General features: G+C 37.0%; 1 protein-coding gene across 1 annotated transcript in view; it reads left to right on the forward strand.

The window, feature by feature from the left end:
- Positions 1-19,510, forward strand: part of gsg1l2b (gsg1-like 2b) — a 29,937-nt gene extending 10,427 nt beyond the window's left edge. Inside the window, exons 4-5 of the mRNA XM_084740945.1 lie at positions 14,480-14,591; positions 18,734-19,510. Of these exons, the coding sequence (XP_084597071.1) occupies positions 14,480-14,591; positions 18,734-19,034 (413 nt within the window). The 3' untranslated portion in view covers positions 19,035-19,510. The remainder of the gene's footprint in view (positions 1-14,479; positions 14,592-18,733) is intronic.
- Positions 19,511-19,886: the final 376 nt, after the last annotated feature.

Raw genomic sequence — 19,886 nt, forward strand, 5'->3', positions numbered from 1 at the left:
GATTACCCACCGTCTCCCCCTCAGACGAGTGTATGCTGCGAGACTCAACTCATGTCTGTGCAGGACATCAGAGACATAGAGGCTGATAGATGTCTGTGTGTTCAGCTCTCAGTTCTTTGTGGTTTGAAGTCGAGTTTCTCTCCTACGTTGCTGTTTGTACTTTCAGGTATCTGCTTTATTTTACTGTTTCATGTTTTCTTTCAGCTGATTGAAGTCATGTCAAGTTACTTCTGATGAAAACGCAACATTTCATGATTTCACTGCTTCATAATAAAAGCATTTAAATACCAAAATAACAGACTTTTATTGTGAGGAATTTATAGGAACCAGTTTTTATCTTCTATTTCACAACTGTTCAACTTGAGATAAGCTCGTCTTCAGTTAAAAGACACACCTTCAAGAGTGAAGTAGAGTTGGGTGATATGTTGAAATTTTTCAACTGACGATCATAAGCCCATCAACTGGCAGTTGGTGATATATTTCTCCCCCTTTCCCATCCTCCTGTCCTCTCAAGTCTCAGCTGAGTGATGTGTGCAAGTGGTGAATTCACTATGTTACTTGTGCTGCGCATGTTCACTACATCCAATAAACAAAATAACGTCACAATGTGTTAAGAAATTAAATATTCTCACACCTATTTTCCTTTTTAAACAGAAATACAACCGTTCACGTTGTGAATTTAAGTTTCTCTCTTTTACCAACCTAAGACGAGCTTTATGGCCTCATTAACTCCTCATAAAACACACTTTGTTCAAACTTTACAGAAAATCGTGTAAAACTCACCAAAAACCATCTTTGTTGGTCTGTCCACTCTTCCAGCAATCACCAACTGTGGTTTGGTCAAATGAAATCCTTAATTCACTGCCTGAAAAGAGTGCAAAGAGTCTGGCTCTGCAGGCTCTCAATCTTGTCTTTGTGTTTACGCCTGCTATTTTTAATGTGTTCTTTTTATCCTCATTGAGATTAGATCTCTATCCTCCAGAGCAAACAACCATTAGGGCTGGGTACCAAACTTCATTGTTCAATAGTATCTACTACTTGTTGTTTGATCCCAAATTTCAATACCTTAAGAATAGGGCTGCACAATATGGTAAGAAAGTCACGGTTATTTGACTGAAATTGCAATATGTGATATGATATTAGTGGTGATGATTAGTTTTGCATTAAAATTCTCATTTTACTGAAAAAAAAAATAATATCGTGATGATGTGACATTTTTTGGGGTCTATAACAGACATGTTTTCTTTCATCTGGAGAACACGATTTGTAGGCCAGAGAAGGTTCTACAATTTGGATGTTGCAGTTGGCTGGATTACGATTTTGATCATTTTGTGATTAATTGCACAGCCCTACTAAAGAGTAAAGCCTATCAGTTTCAGTGACTCATTAAGCATGCACCAAGATCTAATAATGCTAGTGACCGGCTGTCTAATGTCACAATGGTGCATGAAGGGAAAACCCTACCTTATGCCCAGAGATGGGAATGATTTTGTTTTTGCCACCAGGTCTTTGACCAGCTGCCTCCTCTAAAGTGAGTAACTGTACCATAATGTAATTTTCTTTTAGTTAAAGTAGTTTTGGTATTAAAAAAAAGTTCACATTCAGATCACATTCCCGTCACGACGCATTTTCACCTTGTATTAGCAAGTGTTTTCTGTGTGTAGATGGGATGTAAAACACAAATGTTTGGAAAGGTTTCTGTTTAACTGTTTTTAAATCTTACTGTGACCACAGTCATAATGCACATGTGGAGATATAACCATAACTACCATACCATACCATAACTGAGGTTGCCAAATAACAGAATTTCCCTTTATGTCTGTGTTGAGGTCAGTTAAGGAGAATTAAGTCAGCTGCCACATTCTTCAAATCAGCAAGTATTATCTTCCTTGAAGCATCCAGCAGTATGTCTATTAAGGAACTCCGCTGATCAGCAAACAGTGTGTAGATAATCTTGTGTGCAACACTCCTGACTCCATTGACAAAGATGTGGAAAAACTCTTTTCAGAACCATGGCATATTTGAACCTTGCTGAGCCTGTGACTGCATATTGATCAGTTTGGAATTGGAGATAGTTGGACTAATGCTTTGATTTTCGACTAAGTACAGAGTCAGCTAAGTCCTCTTTGATCTGGTTGACATTTGTGCCTGTGCCCTTACTGGTTAAATATCCTTCAAACCTTCTATTAATTGCTTGGTGTCTCGTTAGTGTCATGTGACATTCAGCTGTTCTTTTTGGACAGTTAACTGGAAATGACATGCCTATTTTTTAAAACTCAGATGATAAGGTACATAAAATCCAGAGTCGTGAGTTAGAAACAAGTAAAAGTCATCATGAGTAAATCTCACTTATACCAGCCTGCTGGGACACTTATCTCATGATTTGATAGTATTGCAGTACTTGGGTGCTTATTGGTCATGTATTGGGATTCTATGTATTGCGATTCTGCAACTATTTCAATTTAATATTACGATTTATTGTGTTTTTTTATCATTAGACCACAGAGAAAAGTTGATTTATATATTTTGAGAGACTGCATATCATAAGTCATATTTCTGAGAGCAACGCCCATCTCATCACTTAAAAAGTAGTAAATTAAAATACTTTTTGAAGTAGTTTAAAAGTTTAAAGTAAACTTGAATAGAGCCCTGAAAAAGTGCAGAAAGAACTTTTAAATTAACATTCCTTTACATATGACATTGAACTTTGAACCCGTGAATTTCAATTTTCCTTTGAAGTTGCTGTAGGTAATAAGTGTTGAAGGCCAGCGGAGCAGATTGAGTTACAATATCACATAGGCAGGTTCTACTTTCTTTGTTTTGACAAAGCAGCGGAAATCTATAGCTTCAAGTATGAGCACACATGTTGTCTTATTGAAGCATGTGAAGTAAAATGGATCCACAGTGCTAATTTCTGTTAGCATCCTAATGGTAATTCCCATTATATGTCAGCATCAAGCTAACAGACTAAGTGCTAGTTATTTATTTATATATAAAATTGATTGTGCAATCAAAAAATCAGTTTAGGAATGATAAAAACAAAGAATCACAATTTAAGAGAATCAAAATGTACTCATCCACAGGTGAAAATAGTCCCCGACAAATTTGCTCTGTACTCCTGTTTGGGTAATATTTAGTAGAACCTAGAGTGTCAAGCTGTTTAAGGAAATTACTCAGCTCTTTGTAAGAAAATAAATTATATATTAGTGCCTAATTTCTTATGATTTACATCATCAAAAGGCTCCAGTGGGCTCAGGGCTGACAGCCACACACAGGGTTTGGTCTTTCATGGGAATTATACTTTAATGGCCCTCACTTATTTAATGGTTACCTTACTCTGACTTACTGTTTTTGTGTTAACACTTGTAAAGCGTCACCCCGAACAAATGCCCACCAGGTTTTAGTAGAAATGAACAAACACGGTGACCTGGTAGCTCAGTTGGTAGAACGTTCACCCTCTGTACTGAGGTTGTGAGTCCCTCGTGGCGGCCGCCTACGGCCGTTTGCTGCATGTCACCCCCCCCACACACACTTTCTCCTCTTTTCCTGTTCTATCTTCAGCTGTCCTATAAATTAAAGGCATAAGAAGCCCCCCAAAAATATATAGAAAAAAAGAAAGTTTCATACATATGAGCAGAATTTTTAAAAACAAAAACATTTTCCTCATGATAGTCCAAGCATATAATTTATATCTCCATCAATAATATCCCATTTGCAAGCTAAATAACATGCCCACAATATCTTGCATTATTGTAATACAAACTGTATCTTCTGTTTTATGAGTTTAGAAGATTCTGAGAAGCTTATTTTCCATCTATAATATATTAATTTATTGTTTGATGTCGACGTGTCCTTTGGCAAGGACACATGAGTGTGTGGGTGATATCAAAGTGCAGTCCATTCACCATGTGTCATTTAGCAGCTGATTCAGAGCTAATCAGAAAGAATTCATGAGGTTATTGTTCAGTATACAGATTCACCGACAGCTCATTAGCATCATCATCCATCTGTTTACCAGTGAGTTATCATTGATTTTGTTGTTCATTTGTTTTACTCATTCCTTGGCAGCGAGTCAAGAGTTTGTGTAACTTAAACCTGCATCACTTGATTCATTTTGGCCACTTACAAGAGAAGAACTAGCAGTAAACACAACATTGACTTATTATCATGACAAGCGGACAAGCTTTTGGCAAACTGTTGCATTACACATCCAACAGAGGCAGAGCCAAATTAGGATTCATTTGGAGTCATGTCCTTGTCCAATATTCACTATTTTTTTTTTTTTTTTTTTTTTTGCTCCGTTTTTGTCTCGATCAGCTCCTGGGGGAAATATCTGAATCTTTAGCTGCTAAATGCTTTACCGTCTTCACCAGCTACCACATTAATTTATCTGTCTGTTGTTTGGTCTGGGCAGTGTGTGCGCAGATACCTGCTGCTGATGGAGGTTAATGAGAGTGGACCAAAGTGGGGAGCAGTTAAGACAAAAAATGAACTGAAAGACATTGAAATGCTTTATAGAATTGAAGGTAATTGCAAAACTCGGAGATGATTCTCTTTATGTTTGTTACCACAGCAATGTTTCCATCTAAATGTATCACAAACTTAAACCAAATGTCGAGTAAAAGTAAATGCGAGATCAGGCTCGTTTCCACCTATTATCATTATGTGATTATTAGGAGTTGGTTCATCAGGATAAAAAGTAGATGGTGCCGATTCTCCAGTCAGAAAACCGTTACTAGATTGCAGAATAAGAGGGCGCAACAAGATTATGTAATTAAAAGAGCACAAGTGAAACCTCAAGTGGAGAAAAACAATGGAGAAAACAGGATGGAAACATGACATTTCTGTTTGTTTCATTCTCCTACAAAGAGTTTTAACTCTTTTTTTTTTTTTTTTTTTTTTTTTAAAAAAGGCAAAAGAAAGCCATCAAGCAAGCTTAAAACGTCTTGCAAAATTGAGGATTTTTTTCAAATCTTGTTGTTTCCATCAACCTTTTCAAATGTGAGAATGCACATAAAACTGCACTGATGGGAAACATGGCTAATAAGTGCCATTTTTTCACATTACAGTCATTTGATCCACTATCAGTGTGTGAAAAATATTGATTAATGCAGCTTTAATAAAAAGTTTTTCACAAAGGGAAATTCATTGCCTCCTTTGAATGACGGCTAGACTGAGCATTTTTGTACAGAAGCCAAAATATGTCTGGCATCCAAACAGGAACAGACAACAAGGTTGAAATGTACCCTCACTGGCTCCGGCTTACTACTTGTGCCTTGGCAGACAATTTCTGGAAATCTTACAAGGTCCTTAGCAACCAAAATACCCCTAACGAAGGTCTTGTTCAGACTGCCAACTCCCAAAAAAAATGAATGCAATTTTTGTGAGTCAGATCCAAGCTGAATTTGCAGGTGGCTTGACATGTAAACCAGATGATTAAATTTGATTTCAGTGGGGGTTTTTTTGCCACAATTATTGCATTAAATCCAGAGGGAAGTGCAGCAAAACAGCTGAGCATCGCAATGTTTATCAGCTTCTACTGTTGCTGAGTTTGTCTGGTCTAGGGTTGTGATTATATGGATATTGAAGCGTACCGTCATAAACATAGTGTAGCTCCTTTAAAGGGATAGTGCTGTTTATCCATCTAGATTTTTGGGGTGTGACTGTGATGAAAATCATGGCCTGATTACTCAAGATAATTCACAGCCCTTGTGAGCAGTTTCATGTAAGAACTACTTCCTTTCTATTAGAAAGAAAGTAGTTTCATTAGATTCTACTGCAGAAAGAAAGTAGTTCCCGCATGAAACTGACACATTTGTCTTGCTTCTGCTTCGGAAAGTTGCGTCACAAGCATACGAAGACACCAATGCAGATAGGTTGGTGGTATTTGGACACACAAATCTCATGATCTGATCACTTAGAAATAGCTGTGATCTGACTTGACAAACACATCTCAGAATAAAGCCAAAATATCGGCTCCCATCATGACTGGACAAGAAAAGTTACCAGAAAATATTTGGATTTAGGTGCATTTTAAGGCAGGCAGGGGCAGTCCACAGGTTCACGGAGTTGACACTGTCTTCAGTATCAGTATATCACAACAGAAAGTTACTGCTGACCATCTCTCAGTCATCCACTCGTGGCTTCCCCATCTTTTCTTTTATAGCTGACAGCAGTTGAACCCAGCGTGCTCTCCCGCTGCTGAAGCCTCTCTAACTCAAGCTTCAGTGAGTTATGTTTTCTCAGCCTTGCCCCGGCGTTTTGCCCATTATAACTTTCAGTTGAACATTCTGTGAACCTGTCAACCCCGTCTGCATGTGTTATGTTTTATTTATACCTGACTGACTGTCTGGAGAACTGAGCCGTTTGCGTAAATGGAGAGGTGAGCCCTACATACCGAGTGTAGTTTCCAGCATCCGTCCCAGAGTGCTGGCTATTTAACTGCTTCCCAAGCTTATCAGAAAAGGGTTCAGTGTGCTTGCAAAATGTTGGAATTAAGGAAGGCATTTAAAAGTTGTTTCTGTTTTTAATGGCGTGAATAGATTGAGAGTGGTTATGGTAATGAGGTGCAGGGGAACAATGGAAGGGACCAGATTAACCTTTATTATAGCTGCCAATCATCTGGGGATGATGAGAGAATATGAAGAGGTGGTGCATGAGTGTATGATGGAGTAAAAAAAAAAAAAGGAGTGTGTGGAGGAAAGACAAAGAGATCACTTTTTTGTTGTTGAGAATGAACCTTCAGAGTGGGTGATTAATTTTACCCTTTCTGTTAAAAAAAAAAAAGTTTTTCTAGCCACCCAAGCTGCAGTGTATTTGTGTATTTTGAACTTTACTAATAATGACACTGAACTCTGCCAAATGGAAATGAAATAGAGAAGTGGTTCCTGACTGTTTGGGGTTGTGTTCCCTTAAGGTTCTTGGAGACTGAGCAATCTTTAGTTGACTCAGACCACAGCTGACACTCGAGAGAGGAATTTAGTGAAATTTGTGGTTTTCAAAATGTTCCCAGGGTCCTACATTCCCAGGATCCTATGTTCCCCAGTTCTACATTTGTGTTCTTCTGAGGATCATATGCTCTTATGTCCCCAGGGTCTGATTTTTCCAAGGTCCTATATACCCAAGGTCTTGTGTTCCCAAAGTCTTATGTTCCCAAGGTCCCATGTTCCCAGGGTTCTATGTCCCCAGTTCAACATCCTATGTTCCAAAGAAAACTATATTTCCAATGTCCTATTTTCCCCACTTTTTACATATGTGCCCTCCCACGGTCCTATGTTCCTTAGTTCTACATATGTGCTCTCCCAGAGTTCTATGTTCCTAGGATCCTGTGTTCCCCTGCATATGTGTTATTCCAAGGATCATATGCTCCTATGTCCCTAAGGTCCTATATACCCAGACTTCGGTGACCAAAGACAGCCTGTGAAATTTAGGACCAAATTCTCACAGTATAATTGCTGCTATGGCTCTTATCTACAAACTGAGACAGTTTTTTTTTTTTTTCCACTTTTCACTTCATTAACAGTGTTGATTTTCTCTGTATAATTAATAATTTTGTTGTAATATTTCAGTCTATCCAAACTATATCTGATTAAAAAAATCAATCAGCTTGTATAAACAACACAAGCTTGTTTAATTTGTTTGTTTTATGGAGGAATCGTGGGATTATGAGCTGTCGAAATCATTTGACTCTGCCGTGTGAGTGATGTTGTTTTTTGGTTGTTCTGCTAGATCAGCTGCTCAGTCAGTTATGGTTAGAACAGGTTTGCATCATTATGTCCTCTTGGCAGGGAAGGCCTGGGTGCTGTTAAGACGTAGAAGAATAGATTGTTTAAAAAGTTGTTTTTTTTCTTTAATTTTGTGCAATTTAGCCTTGTTGAATTTCCCATGGCTTGTTTTTGCCTCTGTTTCAGGAATGTTTTTCTTAATAAACGGCTCATTTCTTGCATCATTACTACTGCTGATCGACCAGCTTCCATAACATCCCCTTTAATTTTTTTTTAGTGCCAAGCAGCATCATTCTGGAGTGTATTCTGAACCGGTGTAGAGTACACTGGCGAAAGTAGCACAGTAAGCACAATCTCTGATTACACAGTGACACAGAAAGTTAGAGCGTCTTTGTCAACCTCGACGTGACATATTTCTGAGGTAAACAAATATGTGGGCGGGGTGTAATCACAAGAGAGATTTAAATCAAATCCCTCCAAATTGGTATGGCTTAGCAAATACAGCATGATAAGGAACTGTGGCCTCACCCACATTATTAGATCAGGAGGAGGAAGACGGACAAGTGAATCAATGAGAGCACGGCCAAACAACCCACATCACTCTGGTAGCTACTACGACCCACAAGCTAACAGCCACGTGCAAGTTTATATGATGGAAGGCCTCCGCTGATCACCCCAAATCACATTTAACTGCATAAACGTATTTATAAGTTCCTGAGCAGGGCCGTTCCTAGCTTTTTAGGGGCCCCTCTAAAGTGTTGCATGCGGGCATGCATGTAACATTTAATACATTACATTTGGTGGACTTTAAATGGAAAGGAGGCTAGATCCATGAAAAACATCATTATTCAAATCACAAATTTGAAGTGGACTCCAGCAGTTTAAACCTATAGAAAACTATAACAAATGGGAATCACTGGGATCTGCATTATAACATCTGCCAAAATGAGAATAATAATAATACATAAACTAAGCCTAAACTTGTGTGAGTGATGTAATGATGTGACATGTGACTAAGTAAAGATTCCCTGCTGCAGTTACTTTGAATAGCAGTGGGGGTACTAAATGGCAGATCTGCTACTGAACACAGATCATCACTACATTACACTGTTTGGCCCCCTGGTGGTATGGAGGTCCCATGTAACTGCGTAGTCCGCATAGGGCAAGTTCAGGAGGAGGAGTCAGCAATATTACATATGAGAAGAGACAAGAGAGGGATTTAGATAAAAGTGATTTAACACACAGGCTAAGGAACTTTATTAGGAAACTTTTATTGTGTCATTAAAGTAAAAATCTTACAGTGCCAGCCTATTTGCAGTTTTTGTACATCGTAGTGTTTAAGTTAACCAGGAATTCATCAAACAATCTGACATGCCTAAAACTGACATCATAAAATCTGATCCAAATAATGATTATGTTTCTATAAACTCACCTTGCACTGTGTGACATGTGCGCAAGAGTGCTTGGGCCAGGCATAAGGAACAAAGGGGAATTTTTTTTTCAAACTTTAAGTCAGTCAGCTTTTTTTTTTCGCATTTTGACAATTAAGTTTAAATGTTGAAAATAAAGTAAAAACTTATACTTTATGTGACTTTATTCTCAACATTTGGCCTTTATTCTCAATAGAATATGAAAATTTCATGTCACAATCAGTATTATCATGGTGTTGTTAAAATGTGCTGAGAATGTTCAAAAAGTACTGATATTGCTTATTATGCAAATTAAAATTTGTACAAAAATCGTTCTAAATGTAGGAATTTTATCGTGGTTTATCATAAAACAGGTTATCAATTCATCCCTGATTCTCAATGTTTTGTTTTTATTCCCAATATTTAAACCTTATTCTTGAAATGCTGAATTTAAAAAAGATCTTTGTCCTCGGATACCAGCCATGCAGTTCTGTGTATATCCAGTAATTCACAAGCAAAAAACTGATCAAGTGTAACAAAAAAAAATGTTTTTTCTTATCCTGTTCATTGATCAGATTCATTTTGATATTGATTGCACCTAGATTGGAAAATATAGCCTCATTTAAGTAATCTAGTCCCATATAAGACCAAAATGGCTCATAAAATAATACAATACAAAAATGAACATAAAAACAGGGATTCTGAGTATCATAATGCACACCATGTCTTTATGAAACAGAACAAAAGGAAAAAGGAACAAGGCAGGCAGGGAATTTTGTGGTTAGTATTTATTCACAGACAATAATTCCACCAAAAACCCTGCTCTTTTTTCTTTCTTTTATTCATGCTTTCGTCCATTGTTAACTGGGCTGCCCTCTAGTGGCCGTCATCAGGCACGACAACCTTTACTGACAACACCAAACCACGTTCTCTCTGCTGTGCAGCTGAACGGCGTGAGGAACATCGTGTCTGTGATGCTGCGTGTCCTTGTTAAGTGCTGCGGCGCTAAAAATAAACAACCTGGACTGACACTTATTGACTTCTTATGAAATAATCTGACCTTGTGTGAGGAGAACATGCATAATTTCCACATGACAGAACGTGCCAGGACTCAGATCTCAGATTTGTTCCACTCATGCTGACACAAAGCTGCCTCTGATCTGCATAACATTATGATAATATTGCACTGGGATATCTTTAGGAATACACATGAGCACTGATAGGGATGAGATGGGAATTTAGGTGTTTGGTGCCGAATCTGGTGCGCCCTTGTTCAGTCCAGGGATTTGGGGGGCTTATGTGGTAATCGGATTGGTAGGCTACACATGCTGGTTTTTTCATTCCTGCTCTATTTTATAGGCATTGAGAAGTCCAAGCATGAGGAGAGCCAGAGCGTGTGCTTCAGCTGACAAAATCTGGAACATAACTGAGAAAAAAAAAAAAAAACACAGATACAAAAGGGAAAAAAATAAATGAAGGGCACTAGAGAAAAAACAAGAGCTGTAAAAGAAGAGGAGACAAGGAGAAATGTACTTGAGAAAAGTAGCACTGATTGGAAGAGTGGAAGATAGAAAGGCAGAACCAGTTGCAGCACCCTTAAATTAGCTCATCTAGCGTGCCATCATATCTGTGGATTTCTCCATGTTAAAAAATGTTGTGTGGGGCTTTAGCAACAGTGGTTCTCTGTATTTAATGAGTTTAAAGTATGGTGATTTTTTTAGCTTTTACAAAATCAAACACACTGCAAAACTGGAAGGACCAGGTCAAACCAGGGGTTCTCAACTTTTTGTAACTTGTTGTCAAAATGTTTCCAAGGACCACATTCACAAATAAATGAGAAAAGAAACATAACATCACAAACAAAAAGTATGAAAAACACACCATTCTACCCTTCCCACATACCCCTTTTATTCTGAAAAAAAAATCCATTTTGTGTCACTGCATCCAAGGGAAATCCGAATTTCAATTTTCTAATGTTTCTTCAATTTAAATTTTCAATTCAATCTGACATTTTTATTACCTTCGCAGCCCAGTAGATGGTGTGCTGGTTGAGAATGGCTGGGTATATCAATGCCCAAGTTCTCCAAGGTAAACTGCAAACATTAGCATGTTCGGCTAACTAGTTTGCTAACAGATTCACGGTAGGAATCTAGCGTTAATTCCAAAAGCCCATGACCATCATTAGCTAAATATATGACAGGTTAAAATCCCTCCATTGAAGCCAAGATGACACCAATACTGCGTAGAATACTGAAAATGTATACTCAGTGTACAAGTTACTTTCCATTTGAATATTTTTAGGGTGTACTACAGTTATCAAAAGCCCAGCTGACCACTAGCTACAAGATAAGTAATGTCATTAACATCAAAGAGTAATGGTACACGTTAGCTAACGTTAGCTAGCTAACTACCAGTTTACACTCCAGCAGCCCCAGTCAATATCACACAAGATAATTTAGCAAACTCTTTGAATAGCCCCCATCCAGAACGTGTTTGCTCTTGTAAAAGTGAGTTTTTTAATATGTTAACAATAAATATAACCATGTTAGAAGAAATCTCTAATACTAAGTGGGTCAAGGTGCTTCAATTGAAATTCATGAGCTTGTGGTTACAACATGGGAAGCTGTGTACATCATATGCTTGGTGTTTAAGTGGTTAAGTCATGACAACATGCTGCTAGGTAACAGCAACATGAACCCCAACATCTAGCTAGCAAACAAGCTCGCAAGTGGATAGCAGGAAATGCAAAGGCGTAATGAATAGATGAAGGTGTTGGGGATATCACCGTTTTCCTCAGACATAAAATTACGAAGAAAAAATCTATATGACTAAAATCAGAATATACTAACTTGCCATCACTGAAAAATGTCCTCGTAAACTCAGAATTTTTAGAAAATCTCCCCTTTGGAGGTTGTGAATACCACAGATGGGGGCGTATATATGGACTCTTTCTCTGAACATAGTAAAGGCAGCAATTCATGGATCATCATCTACTTTAGGATGACTTTGTTCTTATGGCTTGTAGCTTAGCATTAGCCCCTTAGCGTTATGTAGCCATCAAGGTGCAAATTTGAGAGATGTTTGCTGAGTTCTGGTTTTAAAACAAGTCAGCTGGTAAAAGACAAAAAAAAATACCTGGAGTTTTTAGATAACTCAGAGAGTTAGCATTGGCCAAGTGTACAACACTAGCTAACTGTGGCTGAGAAAATATGCTAGCAACAGATGTTAGCCTGCAAAATCAACAGTCTGCTTTCTGTCTACCTCCTTGTGAAATCAAGGACGTTTGAAAACTTCTAATGAATTCTGAGTGATAAATCTGCCCCTGTTATCATTATAAACTGCATATGCATGATGTGAGATTAGCTTGGCATGCATACAGCAGAGGATGAGGCTTAGCAAGCAGTTAATTCTCTCTCTTTGTGTCTTTTTTCTCTTTTTATCTGACAAACAAAAACACTCAGCGATTGGAAGATTAGCATATTCATCCCTCAGTATATTTCATTGCACCAGTTGATCCTATTTGTAAGTCATAGTCAGAGGCCTGTGATTCATACATGAATAATTAATCTATATTGTTGTGTACTGACTGAAATTTCCTGCAAGATTTATTTGCCCTGGTTTTAGAAGAATGACCTAAACAACCAAAGAAACACAAAAGTCTGTCGTGTCGCTGCGCATGATTTGACTCAGCATGTGACATACTTTCTGCTGCAGTAAGCAGATGACAAAGCTCACTGTTTTGCCTTTGTCCCTTTAATAAGTAGGACTGATCTCCCCGTTTTGTAATATGGATGTCTGATTATGGTCAGGTCAAATACCAAATATATATATAAAATAAACACTCAGATCCTTTACTTAAAGTAAACATGTCAGGGACTGCCCATTGTTCCAACAACCCATTATCCCAAAACCCTAGCTGTACAAAATATGTCCTGCTTGACCAAAAGCAATGTCAAAACACACATTCCTGAGCCCAGTGGGTTGGGTGCTGGATCACAGAACTACTTGAATAAAAAAGGAAAAAAGAAGGAAGGAACTGTGCAGATTTTTTCCATTTGACCAAAACCTCATTTATCTGGCAGCCTGTTATCCCGAAAACAGATACCCATTGCTCCGAAAATACATACTCTCCCTGCAAGTGTTAGTTCATTGTCCATGGTGCTGGATCAGTGTTGGTTTTACCTTTAATAGGCCATCTTACTGACATTACACCAGATGATATTTCAAGTAATTTTACAGTCACAGATAAATTTATGATGCTGGAATAAATCATGAGTTTTACCTCAGTTGGTACGGGTTAGGGTTAATGGTGAGGGGTTAGATTTAGTGTGTATTTTTGGAGTAATGGGAGTTTGTTTCAGGGATAATGGGCTGTCAGACAAATGGTCTTTTGGTTCAATGGGACACTGAGGTTTCGGAATAATGGGCCATCTGATCAATGGCGTCGCGCCAGCATATCAATACCACGATGTAAAACTACTCCATTACAAGCCAAGGTCTTTTCCTTTTGTCAAAAATGAGATAATTTAGCCACTTTGGTCCTCGAACAGTTACTTAAATTAAACCATCTGAGGAGTTTAGCAGGGGTGTAGTGATACTTGGATCATTCTAAAGGGAAACTATCAATCTATATTGTCATTTTTAACATGCATCTTAATTTTGAAATACCAGTGTCATGTCTGTGTCACAAACGTCCTAAAGAGTTCAGTTAAATCATAGTTTTGTTGCTCTTTGTGAGTTTAAGTAAATGTAAATGAAATTGGTAAATGGATATTTTCTGTTATCGATCACAGGAACCTGAAGAGGTTACAAGCTAAAAAAAAAAAAAAGGTTGGAAGAAAGGTTTATTATTATGTGTTTTTTTATGTAACATCTTAATCTGTGGAGTCACTATAGCTGTGAAAGAAATGTACACAAAAACATGAAATGTACAGGAGCAGAAATGTGAAGTCACGTTTACTTACTTAAATTAAAATTACTATTTGAGTAAATGTACTTAGTTGCTTTCCATCAATGGCAGGAAGGGAGCTCAGTTTTGGTCTTTTAATGGGAAGCAAAGGCCACAGAAAAAGAGAGAAACTTATTTGAATAGCTGTCAGAAAATAAAATAGCTTGGCTGTCGTATATTAGAGGAAATGTGGTGTATGACAGATTTAATCCTGTTGATTAGTTTGTTTAGTTCTTGCAGAGGGGAGGTTTACTCTGCTGTTTGAGTGTGTATTCAGACTAGCGTAATGTAACACTGCCACCAAGTGGTGACTGAGGAGAAGTGTAGCGATCGGTCCCGGAGGAGGATGTCAGGGTCTCATTCTGTTTCTCTGGTCTTGTCCCGTCCCTGTGTGGCAGGTCTGTTGGGTATGGTGGCCCACATGATGTTCACCACAGCCTTCCAGCTGACCGTCAGTCTGGGCCCAGAGGACTGGAAACCTCAAACGTGGGACTACAGCTGGTCGTACATGTGAGTTTATATGAGACACTATGACCAGAGTTGGAAGGAATACTGAAAATATGTACTCAAGTTAAACCAGTGTAAATTTTGACAATAATTTTAATTTTGTTTTGTTTTCATTTTGGTTTCATCAAGATTTAGTCAGTGGAACTCATAATTGTAATCAAGGCTTTAGTCATAGTTTAAGTCACACTTTCAGTCATTAATTTTAATCATGTTTTGGTCATAATTTTTATTGGTCACTTTAAATTGCTCACTTTATTCAAAACTGTTTAATCTTTATCCTTAAACAAATGCATACTCAAGCAGACTTGGAAAAATACCCCCAAAAAATGAATTAATTACAGTAACACAAGTAATTGCTATTCATTACTCCCACCACTGTGGATAACAGAATGTTTTTCTACTATGCTTCACTTTTATACTTGGTAACAAACCTACAAAAGCTGGGGACGGCTGTACTGGTAATGAAATTTTTTATTGCGTTAATTAACAAAATTTGTTTTCTTGTGGTAATGGGTTATTTTATCTTGTTTTCTCAAGATAATAAGATGCTTTATCATGAGAAAACAATCACTGAAGTGGACTGCATTTGCCCGTGAAGTTGCAGCCGGCTATAGTCTTCTTTGTAATGACGAGGACTGTTTAAAGGGACAGTTCACCCCAAAATCAAAAAAACATATTGATTAACTGGCCTGTAGTTCTGTTAATGCATCTAGGTTTTTTGGCTGAATTTTGGCTGTAGAGCTGTCTGCTCTTTCTCCAGTATAATAAGACTTAGAACTCAGTTTGTGGTTTTTGTGGTTCTCAGAACAATACATTTGAATCCATAGGTCTTGCTGTGAGCAGTTTCATGTAGGAACTACTTTCTTTCTGCAGTAGAATCTACCAGAACTACTTTAGAATCTACTGGAACACCCCTCTTTTGTACTAGACGGAAAGTAGTTCCTAAATGAGGCTGCTCACAACAAGGTACAGACCTTAGACTACCTTCAGTAACCAGGTCATGATTTTTGGAAAGAGAGGCTGGTTTTGAATTTTTCAAATGAATTTTTTGGCAAAGCCAAACGGGCATCATTACGGCCGACATCTCCAAAACTCCACAACTCACATCAAAAGAATTTAGATGGATAAGTAGGACTCTAGGTCAGAAGGAAAACGGGAGTTTTTGATTTTGGGTTGAACTGCCCCTTTAAATCAGTTTCTACATTTGTCAAAATGCCATCTGTGCGTTCCTGTGTAGCTGAGTTAATGTGTCATTTTTAGTTTCCCTCTGGGACTGGCCTATTGTGTCAGAGACAATTGGTTGTGTGTAACATGAGCGCCCTCTACTGGGCCCCTGCAGACCTGAACGGTGCACTCATTGTCTGCACCCCTCATACTGTTACCAGTCTGCTGCATCCTGTCACTGCTCTGGATCTTATTACTGCAAAGTGTGAGAGACCTCATATGAATTTGTTGCTATCTGACCTGTTGTTTCTCTTAACAACATGTTGATTATCTCATTATCTTGAAGCTCATTCTTTCAAGAGACAAAATTAATTAATTTAAAATTAAGCCCTCATCACAAGAAACAAGCTTTGTTATCTCAACATAACAAAATAATTAATTTGCAATCTTGATATAACAGCATTACAAAATAATTGCAAGTACAGCAGTCGCTGACCTTCATACAAAACAATTATGATTGCTTTAATTTAGACACATCTTGATGGAGATTATTAGGAATATTAAGTATGGACTGTTTCAGAATGGCAGGATGTTGTCCGAAAAAAAAGTTTTTGTCAAAAAATATCAAAAAACGTAAATAAAAATTTCCTGAACTCCATGTGACTCCTTATTTTCTCCATCTAACAGTCCAAAACCCAAAGATATTTAGTTTAATATCATAGAAGACTAAGAAAATCATAGTTCAAAGTAATATGAAGCTACAGTATATTAATCTACACATACACTATGTGGCCAAAAGTATGTGGACACATTGACATTATATCCAAGTGTGGTTTTTGAAATATTCCAACACTATGTGCATTAATCTGCTGCTTTAATTGGCTCCTCTCCTCGGGGAAGACTTTCCACCAGATTTTGGAACCACGCTGCCGGGATTTGATCCCATCCAAACCTCACTAAAGCCTGGCTCACAGTCGGTTTATCCCAGAGGTGTTGGATAGGATTGTCAAGTTCCTCCAGAAAAAGAAAATTAAATCTTTGAGCTAGTTTTGTGCACTGTGGCAGAGAGCACACCATCGTCTGAAATATCATTGCATCCCGGAACAAGACAAAGAACACACATCTTATGTGGATCTTATACTGTGTATTAAAACTAACAACAACAGCAAAGTTTAATGTGGAAGGCTGTCATAAACAGGCATTTAATTTATTTTTTCCGTCACTTGTCATAACAAGCTTTGTTTCTCTGTCACACAGTAATTATTAACTGACAGTGACAGGAATGGTCTTGACAGCTTGTTATGCAGAGATGGAGTATTTGTTATGTCAAGATAATGAAATAATAAGACAACTTGTTTTCATTAAATAATTATTTTATAATTGCAAGAAACAAGCTTGTTGTGTCAAGGTAATAAAATAACAAATATGAAATATCAATACAAGTTTAAGTCTAAAAAACAGCCATTGTTCCTTGTTGTTTTTAATCCACTCTTGCCTCTGGGATGTTATTCATATTTTTATCTTTTATTTGGAAGGAGATTTATCACTTATTGACCAATTAATATATTGTCTATTGTATATTGATACTTTTTTTTTTTTACATTATCAACTGATACTACAGAAGCCTGAAGAGGCGATTTAGAAAATGACCCATTTTTTCTAATCTAAACTGTTTTCTCTCCTGTATTTATGACTTTAGAACAGATAGAGAAAATAGTTTGTCAGGTGAAGAAAAATATTTCCAGGATCATTTTTCTGAGTTACTTTTTTTGGCTTTTAATTGGCACCAAAATTCAGTGGATAAAACAGAGAGACATGACACTAATATCATATAACTTGCTAATATATGAACCTTGTGTTTCAAATGAAAGAAAACATTAGTGCTTTTAAACCTGTTTAGAAAAATGTGTACTGGTGCACATTAGACTTTTGGGGCAGAAATAAGTATTAAAATTTGTTTAAAATCTTGTTAAAATTTGTTTTAACTGAAAAATGTTAGTGTCCCGCCTTACTTTTACTGACTTTGAAAAGTCAAGTTGAGGTAATTTTGTTTTGATTCGGAACAAATATACTTTTCTATTCAAATAAATTCAGTTCACTTGAGAAAACATGTTTGCAGTGTTTTCATTATTTTGACAACAAGCAGCCAGATCTTATTTAAAGTGCATTAAATGTTTTCATGTTTTCATCATATGATTTCTCCAAACTATAAAAAAGAAGGATCTCATTTTTAACAATGCATGCTGGGATGTTTGCTTATATGCTGAACATGTTTCATGTCTCTGTACAATTCATTCATTCAACTCACCATTTCAAGTTGAAAGAACTCATATCTATTTGTTCTGAAAGTAAATAAGAGAAATTTTAGGTTAATTAATGTGATCGAATTAAACCTGTGTATTTATGTCAAGAGAAAAGATTTGTTGATTCCAGTGCACCTGAAAAAAAATTAGGGAACTTAAAAAGATTAGTCTGGCATTAAAGTAACTTAGAAAAATGATTCTGGCAAATAAATAAAATAAAATTATTTGAACTTAAAAAAGTTAGTGTCTGAGCTGAGTTAAAATTTTAAATTGACTTACTTTGAAAAGAGAAGTTCAGGTAATTTTGTAATGATTAAAAAACAAATAAACTTCATATTAATTCATTTGTGCTTTAGATAATGTTTGCCATGTTTAAGTTTATTTAACTTGACTGAATAAAACTTGTATATTTACATTAAAAGAAAAGATTCATGATTCTACTAAACTCTTATAGAATTTTTTACAGTGCACCTGAAAAAGATGAAGGGTTATTTTAAAAATATTGTGGTCAGACCTTTTTCACACATTCTGAAATGATAAACTTAAGAGAGAAAATGATTTAGATAAGAAAATGCATCACCAGAATGTTTTTTTTCCTCACTTGCCTCTCAGGGCTTCCGTAAAATACATGGTTAAGGTCTTAGTTGGACAAAAATAAACTGTGTCTCTTTCCTTTAGTCTGGCGTGGAGCTCCTTCACAGCCTGCATGGCGTCCTCAGTCACCACCATCAACCGCTACACCAAAACCATCCTGGAGTTCAAGCACAAGCGCAGGAACATAGAGAAGAACCTGAAGATCAAGCAGAAGCTGCTGGAGCTGGACTCTCCCGAGCAGGTGTGGGACATGTACATCAGCTCGGTGCCGAGCACCGCCGAGGAGCTGCTGGACCTGTCGTCCAACGGCCGCAAGCTCTCCAACACCTCCATCTTCCTGGACCTCAACGACCTGCCCGACCCGCAGGGAGAGGAGTACTGCTAGAGGAGCTGCGTGTAGCATTTTCAAACATCAGCAGGTCATTGTCATGTTCAGTGTGGTACAATAATATAATTACTGTAAACAAACTGAGACCATGGTGGAGAACTCTGGTGATCTATTGCTCCACTACAAGCTGAAGCACACACATATAACATCCTATAAAGCTAATGCGGCTAACGTATTAGCAAACAGTTTCAACATCAGCAAATACAACATCCCATTATTTTGTGTTACTGGCCTGATAAATGTAAGTCCATTATTTAGTTCACTTTTTACAGTAGCATCATGTTATATCATGAAAATTGTATTGTTTATTTTCATGTTATCAGGGCATACATAAACTTATCACCTTTTAACCTAAATAAATAAAATTTTCTTGCTATAAAAATACACTATTCATCTGGTTATAACATGATGTTATAATGATTTAAGTTATTCATGTTATTATATGAAACAATACAAAAAGATAAATAGTATATTGCCACAAAAAGACATGTTTCTTGTATTGTACATTACTTTGTAGTAAGTCACTTTACTGATTTTGTGTTCCTTATTAAGCTGTGCAGTTCACTGTGTATATGACATATTTCAGTATAGCGTTAATAATTTCACAACATTATTATGGACTTGCAGAATTAGGTTTACTATTATAAATGATGTTATATATGATAATTATTTCATTATCATTTACAGCATTTTATCTAGTATTTTATTGACACATTTACACGTGTAGTATTTAAGTTTCTTCTTCATGTCTCTCTTGTCTAAGAGCTAATTAGTTCCTACCTGCCATTGTTTTCGGGGGGACAGGTATGAGTGTGGTGCCAAGTGTGCAACAGTTTTGTTTATCCTGCT

The sequence above is a fragment of the Lutjanus erythropterus genome, chromosome 17 (genome assembly GCF_056507025.1).
Source record: "Lutjanus erythropterus isolate fLutEry1 chromosome 17, fLutEry1.hap2, whole genome shotgun sequence".
Classification (NCBI taxonomy): Eukaryota; Metazoa; Chordata; class Actinopteri; order Lutjaniformes; family Lutjanidae; genus Lutjanus; species Lutjanus erythropterus.